Below are 9,939 nucleotides of genomic sequence, written 5' to 3' on the forward strand. Positions count from 1 at the left end.
CAAGGTTGTGCTTCACTGTTGCCTTCTAGTGTGGGGTGCCCAGAATGCTTAAGGGAAATTGCTTGCTGAGGACTTTGTTTTATAGTGTTCTTTTGGTTAATTAATGTGGTTGCATTAGAGATTGAGCATTTTTATGCCAACCAGCTCTATCATTTTTTTTTTCTTATTAGATTTTTCTGCTAGCTTGAGGTTGCTCTAGTGCTCATTCCTCTGATATCGGTGCAAGTCTTGCAACCAACCGTGGCTCCACCATCAGCCTTAACCTCTTCTCCCAGGTCAGAGCCAGTGGAGAATCATGAATAGAGATTGGAATTATGATTTGCCTGATTTCTATGTGAAATGTAACAAATATTTTCTGCTTTTTGGGGGGAGTAAATTTGGATTTATAAAACCAATCTAGTAAAAATGCATCGGTGTGAATCACAAAATAAAATTTGCAAAAAATAAGAAGGGATATCAATCAGTGCTTTCATTTTTCTGTAAATATGCATCGTTTTAAAAGAATATATCACTTCTCTATAAATATGTATGTCTTAAAAGAATATAGGATAGAAGCCATTCTCCTACAGTCCTGAATCAATGGATGGGAATTGATTTCAGAAATTGATGGATTCAATAGCCACCTAATCACGATCAACAAGTCCTATTCAAGAATAATATGATTTGCCCTCAGATATTTTATTGCATACAACAGTCCTTTCCATGCCCTATGCAACTCAGCAATTGGAACCATTATCTTAAAACTAGCTGCAATCATTGCACCGCAAACTAGCTCTACCAAAGTCACCCGTGCACTGCTTCGGCTTCTAATATAGAATATTTTCTGCTTTCACTTGTCTTTTTGGAAATTGAAGTAGGGCCTCTCAGGATGGCCGAACAGCTTGTGCGATGAGCATTCCCTATGTGGCTAGTAGTTGGACGATGATGGAGGCAGGGAGCAAGAAAGTTTTCTAATTAAAAAAGTTCCTTGGAAGAGGAGGAAGATATAAATCATCATTCAGATTGAATGGGAAATCCTGTTTTTTATTTTCTGTTTCAGGATTATGTGCTTGGGTGAGTTTTGGATCTCAGTGTTTCTTCCTCTAGACTGCTTATTTCCTCATATCCTGCAAAAGAACACGCACTGCGAATGGCTTGTGCTTGTTCCTGTAAATTACTCTTAACGGATCTCAGCTCGACCAGTACTTTAAAAGAACCAACGTCAGCTTGCTGCCCCTAGTCCTTACTGACATGGACGAGAGACACTTGGTTCTCTGCGAGAGACCGTGGAAAAGGCTTTCATCAAGCTGAGCCAAAGATCAAATGCGTATTTCTTGAGACTGCCTGCGTTTGGGGATCAGCACCGGCAACATGCATAAGTGATGACCTTTACAAAAGGTGGCGGCGGAAAACACTAATTAGTCTGCAGAATTGGGGTGTTTTCTGAGCCCATGCAAATTTGCATCCTGAAACACTGCAAAGCAACACAGCAAACTTCCTACAAGGCGAGCTTAATGGTGAAATTGGTACGATGTTGCAAATATCATTTATGGGTCACCCAACATTAGCAGCCGCCAGTAACAGTGATCTGATAGCTATGGTTGAGATCTGAATACTTGTTATGAGAGCTACGAGAATAGCATACAAGGAACTGACCTGATTAAATTTGCCAAAGATATGTTCCTCGAAATGGTGCCTGGCGCATCGAGTTACACACGATTGGCCCTATAACAGCACCTGACAATTGGACAAATGGAAGGTGCTATGTGGGCTATTTTCCATGAAGATCAAAATTCTAGGGAAATCTGTGGAATTACTGGAGTTACATTACATGCCTAAGAAGAAAAGGAGAGAAGTTCTTCTTGATTCAAGGATGGGAGATCCTCTCACACAGAAAGCAAATTCTACAGACCATCAGAATCCAGCTTTTTATGCCTGATGACAGAAAAAAGAAATCAAGAAATTAGAAGAAATCCTAGTGAAAGAGAAGGCAAGACAAAAAGATGGTGAGCGCTCACTCTTCCTGCTGCTGAACACTGAAATTGACCTATTTATTCCTGATGCAACATTTTTAAAACATCCAAGAGTTAGATATCAGATAAGACTTAAGAGGTCAAATAGGACGGGATGAGATGACTCCAATATTTCAGAAAAGCCAACATATTTGATGTAATAACTAACCTCTACCCAGACCATTAATTCTCTGATCTTTCTTCTGTGGCTGTACCTTTATAGCGACTGTCCATTAAGATCCAGTAAACATAGGAAGCTACCATTGCTCCACTGCACTCCATAAGTTTAACAGTCAGAGCACAAATTAAGATACCCAAGCCAAAATCGAGACACAAGGTGGCCACAAAAAAAAGTAGACGTTACTAACCGAGGAATGAATCTCTTGGGGCCTCGGGTTGCAAGCAATTTGTGAATTTAATAAATTGAAAGTATTGCTAACATCTTCATGGAAGTATATAAAAACTGCACAAGAACTTTTTATGATATTTTTTGACGAACCATATATGCACCTTTTCTATCAGTAGGGGAAAAAACATGGACCTCACAGAGTTGGTCCCCATTCACAGGGACAAAAATAAAGAAAAAGGAAAAATTACATATTTTCAAGCATGAAAGATGTTAAATCTGCTGAGATAAATGACCATGATATTCAATGGCAATGATTAAACTATAATCAAAATTTGTCTGTTAACTAGATAAAGACGAGTGGCTTGCACATGCTTGGCAAAACACCTATCACACATTATACTAGGAGGGTTTGTTTATCTACTAAAGCAAAGTTAAGAGTGAAAATGACAATAAAAACTGTGATGTTCAGAAACAGCTTAGGCAGTTGATTTAAGTGCGTAGAAGATTTTATTACCAAATGATCACTCTTTATAAAGACAAGCAACCAAGCAAAATTCAGTTCACCAAACAAAGAAACATCCAGGAAAATAAAACCAGAACAAAAGAACAAACTACACTATTGGAAATGATCGCCAATTTGCTAAAGATTGAAACACTTTCATATTAGAATCAAAGTTGAGGAAAAAGAACAGTTTTTTCATTACGAAACATCACCAGTGTCTCACACATGCGATGCACATGATTAAAATGAATGAATGGTTGTGATATTTGATTAAAAATTATTTATAGAAGCTAAATAGCTGCAATTTATTTTGTTGATGATATGCAAGAATGCTTATTTGATTTGCCAGTTTCGAGGAACAAAGATTTATTGAGAGTCATTTATTTCTTCTTTCATTCTCATCATTGTATTATGGATCATCAGTTATACAGGATCAAAGAATTCAAATAATACTTTTCAGCTAGTCTTTTTGGGTAAGATTCTGGGTTGTGACAAATGGTATCAGAGCAGACCCGACCCATAACTTATGTGGACTGGAGGACACTGCAGCACAAATGTATTTGAGCTAACCATGAGCTAATTGTAGTGTTTGTGTTTGGATTTGAATGTATTTGGATCTTTAGCCAGACAAGGACGCTAAGGCTTAAACGGGGAGAGTATGTAACAACCTGTGTGGACGTATTTAGTCCCACATTGGTTATTCGCTGGAGAAATTTTGGATACTTATACAGGATCAAATAACTCAAATAATACCTTTCAGCAAACCTTTTTAGGTGAGGTCCTAGGTTATGACACATATTCAAAGCATCTTGTTTATAAATAATAATAGGAGATGCAGTGAAAATATAAATGGATTCCCAGACATCTGAGAGTGTTAGTTTGTGTCATTAAGTCAAACATCAAAGTTTCCTAATTCTGTCATAAAAGTTTAAAGATGATCCTTTCTTTAGTTAGAATAAAACAGTGAAAAACAGCAGCAAAGGTAACCAACTCAAGTTTTTTAACACTAACCTGATGATGATCATTAAACGAGATGGCAATGATCTCCTCTGCAAGGTAAGAAATAAGTCATTACAATCAGGCTTATTTTCTATCTTGTTTCAGACAAACCTACATACTCCAAATATATTTTAAGCCATTCTAAGGTTTAAAACTAGAAAAACTTTCACCTGACAGAACAACAACCACTCATTTATGCTGATAATCGACACAATTGCTGCACCACCAGAGTTGTAGGTCAATTAATGTGATTCTAAAAGTCAATATGCCAGAGAATAAAGAAGGAATTGACAATGAATAAAATAGTTATTCTTTCACACTGAATTTAAACTCGAGATGATGATTGAAGAAATATCATCTAAAATCAGAATCAATGAATGATGATGTAACACATTAATAATTAAAGCCCCCAAAAGTTAAAACAGCATGATAACATAGATCGATCATTTCTCTCTGCAGTTCTATCTTATCTTTTTACATGTAGCTTGAAAATATGTCCTGCTGACTGATGCTGTTTCATCATACAGGTGTACAGCAAGTCTATCAACCAGATTCTGCTTGCATAATGTATGGAGCAATTATAGCATGTTGTAAGTCATATATTTTGGATGATAAAAAATGATCTTGCATTGAAATATACTGAAGTGAAGGGTAACGAGATCCTTAATTTTGAAAAGTAATCACCTATTTCAAGCCACTCTTTTGGGCAACAAGTATTAATACCACTTCACACCTGTCAAGCTATGAGGACAGATTTAATTTCTTGCTCATACGTTGATTAGTACGACAACAAATAGAGATACTGGTGCAGTGCAGATGTGCAGCACATCCATATGCATGATTTCTCTGCATATACAAGCGTGCATCTTTTATGAGAGGTTTCTCAAACTTAACATATATTTCACCACTTTCTCCTACTTTGTAAATATCACAACATGCATTCAGTCTTTGCCCTATCTGTTCTCTTTAAAAAACAGCATTATCAGCCATGGCTACAAAGATTTGGGAACTTTGTGAAGCTAATTACTTGCAATTTAAACCCATGAGAAATATTAGGAGCATTCTCATGATCTGCATGGTACACGTGAATCCTTTCCCCCTGTCAGTATCAGCAACTTTTAAGGCAAAATTGACTGCTTAGAGGTTTCAAATGTTTTTTTTAGGATGTGAAAGACATTTTACCATCATAACAATACATTTTAATTAGTTAATGTTATTGATAATTTTGCAGTCTTAAACACCTTGTTACAAAAACCAAAACTGTCTCCTCACAATGCCCTTTATCAGATCAGGGAGAGAGATCCTCGCATTCAAAGAAAGCCCAAAAATTGGCACACAAAATCCCCACTAAACCTCCTCCTCGATAAGGGGACCATCATGTTCCTTGTCATTGAAGGAATCACCATGCTATTCGGATCCATTCCTACTTCTTAAGTCATTATTTTCTTTCCAGATTTTATGTATCTCATGTGCTACAAGATGAAAAGCATTAACTAGAGCATTCTTCCTTTTCTTTACCCAACAACCTTTTTTGGAAGAATCCATACAAACGCACAAACTAGTCTTCATTGGAACACACATGGGAGAACCAATCTGTCAGAGCCATTATCAAAACTTAAAAGATTCATAACATTATGTTGCACATTTCCTTTTTCTTTTAAGGTTTTGGATGTCACACCTCAAGCTACGTGGGCCTACTTAACTGTGCATACCACTTGAAATTGTGCATTTGCAACCGATCCACAACCAAAACCATGCTAGAGCCATGATTGCCCACTCTTCACCATTAGAAGCAATACAAGTCATCATCTCCCGTAAACACAGTGAGAGTCATTTCAACTGATGGGCTCAGCCAATATGGTGCATCCCATTCAAGTATGTCAGGCTGGCATATGCATTGTCTACTTCCTTTCGCTATAAAACACATTCTCTTTTTTAATGTCACCCTCTCCTGCCCCACAATTTCTGTTTTTATTTTTGAGAAGAATTTGTATTACCAATAGAAACACTGCCTCAACAAGTGGTCACACCATAAAAATTTTACATAGATATCTTACTTTACAGCTGTATGTCTAGCAGAAACTGAGAAACTACTTGTGTTTGCCATCCATTAACAGTCTTGCTAAAATTTTCAAGTTAAACTTAAATCACCTATAAAACACATACTTAATCCTAAGTCACATACTTTTATCTCATTTTCTCAACAAGTTCCACGATTCATCATCAATTATTTCCTAGAAGTTATCATCATTCATGGCTAAATCAACAAACCTAATTTGTCCCTACCTCAATAAGTCACCTCCCTTTTAAAATCATTTATAAATCAGAGATGTTTATTGCTTCCAATTCACTATGGTCAAAGGATTAAAGATATGCAATTTTGCGCTTAATGATGAATTACTAGCAAATATGATTTGCGGTAGAAAGACCGACTTTTCTCAGCCTGCCCTTAAAATATATTAATTAATAGTGAATTTTAAATATGACATAATGTGTACATATGGTGCTCATCACATCTCAGTTGAAATAGTATAAATATAAAATATCACATAAGCAACAAAATATACAGATAGCCTAATTCTACTAACAAACAACAGTAGCACCAAATGTGTCTTTTTCTATAAAACCTAGTTACTTGCATGGCTCTATGGGATTATTAACAAGAAATTGGATTATAATATAATGTTATTGGATGATTTTCACTTTATTACAGGTGAATTGCTTTTGGAGGTGTTTGTGATGCAATACATTCAGTAAGGGGTCTTCTAGAGCTATTTGGTTGAGGCCTTGTGCTTGTAAATTGTAAGACTGTGCCCCAGGAAGCCCATCAGGCTTCTGCATCCCAGCATCTTACCTTTAAGGCTCAATTACCATTTAATAGTATCAGCAGCAGCAGTAGCGATGGTAATAATTGAACTTACCAGCTTGCCCTTTCAAATTTAGTGCAGATGGTTGTCCACTCTTCCATGATCTCAGACTTGATATACCGAGAGCCAAAAGTGCAGTACCAAGAATGATACCAAACCGAATAGCAGGAATGCTTCCAGTCACCATGAAATGGAGAAAGCCTCCAATGGCAAGAAAGGTTCCTGCATAAATTAAACAATTTTTTGTGTGTAAAACTAACCATAACTAATGACAGTGACACAACCATATAAGCAGCTAAGATAGAGAAGAAAAATGCAATCCTAAAAAGGATAGTTTCATTAAAAAAATATATATGACATTCACATACCATAAGGAATGCCAATGTGGTAATCTCGGATCTCAGATATGTTCTTCAATTCACTTAATGATATGAAAGTTTCCAGAATATCCTTAACTGAATCAGGATAATTTTTTGCTGTTGTATTAAGATATTCTTTTCCTTCCTTACTGAGTTCTTTTGCTATTATACTCAAATCATGCTGTGCTTTTTCTGCCTGAATCTTCAGCTTCTCAGATGCTTCAAGCAATGTCTCCATTGCTTTCTTGGAGTACACTTCATATGCTTCTTTGGAGGTGGCTTTCATTTTCATGGCTTCTGCTTTAGCATATTCTAATAACTGCTTCCATGTTTCCTGTGAAATCTCCATCTTTATTTCAGTTTTACCTTCCCCCTCCGCTTGAATATCTGATTGGTCCTGAAGATAAAGATATCATACAACCATCAAAAATTGGTAGGAGTATGAAATCTAGTAAGGACGTCAAGAAACATAGGTCAATTCAACTGATAGTCAACATAACATTCTTTTAATGATGACACAGCACTCCCTTTATATGAAATTTTGTTGCGAGGACAATGCTAAAACTAAAAATATTCGATATAAACTTCTAGCACATGACACTCATTCATTTCCAATGACATATTAACAAGGAATTATCATTTACCATGCGATTTATGTGAAAAAGTTTTAGTTCTGGTCAACATTCCTTTGATTGTACCCCCTAAAAAAAGGCTGCCAAATATCGCAATCTCACTTTCAAAATTCTCACTCTCATAGAATGGTTGTGCCTGATCCACTCAGTCTATCTAACTCATATGATCTACTGCAGGTGCATTCTCTCATAGATTAAACCATGTGAAGATTGGCACCAATCGTGCAACATCTCGAACTTGGTCCAAGCCCAAATCCCACCAATCATTCTACAAGATTGACTCCATACATCGATCAAATTCAGCACCACATTTCCTGGTTCAACATCCTCTAAAATGAAATTAACTTTTTAAAATTTAATCTTTTTAATACTCATTATCACCACATGAGCAACAGTTCATAATTATAAGTTGCGATCGAAACCCTATCAAAAAAAAAGGCCAATTTTCCTAGTTCCAAAAATCACAGAACAGTAGAAGGAAGAACAGTATCAAATTAGAACAGCATAGAGCGCCCACTCTCAAAAGAACCGAAACCAATCCCACCAATCGGTAAAAAAATAGCGTCGAAATCAGGATCCAACAGGACAAAGCAAGCTCCAGAAACAGCGGAGATAAAATCACTCAAGAACGGCTCACCGATTCCTCATGCGAAGCAGCGAAGGGGACGGGCCTCGTGGCCCGTCGTTCCACCGCGACGAGACGAAACCCGGGGCCGGGGCTTCTTTTCAAGAGGGAGGATGGAGCCAGACCCAACCCGCGGGGAGGAACGACTTCGAGGTGGAAGAAGGGCGAGCAAGAAAGGCGGCAGAAAGCCTGCGGCACCCTGATGCCATAGAGGCTAGGGTTAGTGCCAGGGTGTCCGAGGGTGGCGAAGCTCTGGAGAGACGCAGCCATGGCGAACTGCGGCCAGAGAGAGCAGAGCTTTGGAGAGCGAGGAGATGGCGGACAGCTCGAAGAATTGGGTTCGTCGGGAGGTTTACTGAGGCTTCATATGGACGTATGCAAGCATTCAATTATGCACCTGAGAAGGTGGCCTCCGAGTTGGAGTGTCAACTTGCAGCACCAAACCTATCATCGAGAAACAGCCACGTGTCCAACAATTCTCGGATACTCGTGGGAACGCTACGAAATTTGCCGTTACGGGACGCGTGGAGGCCCGAGCGACGGGCCGGACGTGGAGAGGCTCCTGAGGCGACCCGCAACTCGCGTGCGGCACGACAAGCACGCAACTAGAGAAGTGGGACCCGCGGCAGCCTCCACGTGACCGTGGGTCCAGCAGAAAAGCCCCTCAAGATTTCATGCGTTCCAAAAGCTATACGCGAGACCTCGGCCGTTGAAGTCCTTGCAATGAGCAGCAAGGCGCCATAACTCTCCTCATCTGGTTAAAGTTAAACAGGGTTTGATACTGCTGCTATTTATGACGGCAACCTCGTCGATCAATATGTTCTTTCCCGTTCTAGTTTTTAACAATAGCAGTGCATCCGCATATAACTCTCAGCGGCAGCAGCAGCATTTGCTTAACAGCACAACAGTATCGCCGACTGCACTGTTTTTACGCTTTTCGAACATCGAGACACCTTAAAGGCAAAGGTGGGAAGTCATCGAGGACAAGAAAAGAACCGATGCTTCCTCATGGCCGCGACTCTGGCTGGAGTGAAGAAAAGCACCTGTGCTTCTCTGTGCAGCAAGTAAGCAAGAAATGAACACTCCATGCATGCAGCAAAGCTTCAAAATCACTGGGAAAAATGACAGGCACCCCAAGTGAAGTGCACTTCGAATGCTGCTTGCAACATGTAGGGAATGCTCCCCACCAGATTAGCTGCTGGCTCCCAGCAGCATGGATGTTCTTGCTGTCATTTTCTTTTCAACATCAAATGGAATGTCCATGACAAATGCAACAAAGTGGTTCTTCGCACGGTGATGATGACTAACAACGGCCTTTTGCTGGAATCAATATTTATAATTATGCAAATATCTTACAGTTTTTTTTTTTTTTATGTGTTTTTTTTTGATGCAAAAGGGGAGGTAGAAAGGAACCACCCGATTTTTATTGAAGATTTACAACAGGGATAAGGGGCAGTGATGAGTTATATTGTGAAGAGAGGAGAAAAACAAATGCGAGAAAAAGAAGCTAAATAGTTACAAACCAAGTGTCTATAATCAGTGGAGGAAAGAACCTCATCCAGACTAATAAGCAGAAGCATTTATTGCCTAAATGTTTTAAGCAATTTTACAAAGA

The 9,939-nt window shown here is 38.6% G+C and overlaps 1 protein-coding gene across 2 annotated transcripts; it reads right to left on the minus strand.

The window, feature by feature from the left end:
* Nucleotides 1-1,608: 1,608 nt before the first annotated feature.
* LOC103706251 (protein FATTY ACID EXPORT 3, chloroplastic-like) lies at nt 1,609-8,687 on the minus strand. Of its 2 annotated transcripts, XR_003385530.2 has the most exons (8): nt 8,337-8,686; nt 7,077-7,464; nt 6,763-6,930; nt 4,012-4,058; nt 3,854-3,891; nt 2,161-2,262; nt 1,998-2,036; nt 1,609-1,914 (listed from the first exon to the last, which is right to left on the minus strand). XR_003385530.2 is itself a non-coding variant. In XM_026804355.2 (6 exons), exons 1-6 carry the CDS (start codon nt 8,592-8,594, stop codon nt 2,175-2,177), a joined length of 987 nt encoding a protein of 328 aa, XP_026660156.1. In that variant the 5' UTR covers nt 8,595-8,687; the 3' UTR covers nt 2,160-2,174. The 2 variants fall into 2 exon arrangements, 1 of the variants encoding a protein (XP_026660156.1); XM_026804355.2 differs by lacking the exons at nt 1,609-1,914; nt 1,998-2,036 and having other exon boundaries at nt 2,160-2,262; nt 8,337-8,687.
* Nucleotides 8,688-9,939: the final 1,252 nt, after the last annotated feature.

Source organism: Phoenix dactylifera, chromosome 3 (genome assembly GCF_009389715.1).
Source record: "Phoenix dactylifera cultivar Barhee BC4 chromosome 3, palm_55x_up_171113_PBpolish2nd_filt_p, whole genome shotgun sequence".
Taxonomy (NCBI): Eukaryota; Viridiplantae; Streptophyta; class Magnoliopsida; order Arecales; family Arecaceae; genus Phoenix; species Phoenix dactylifera.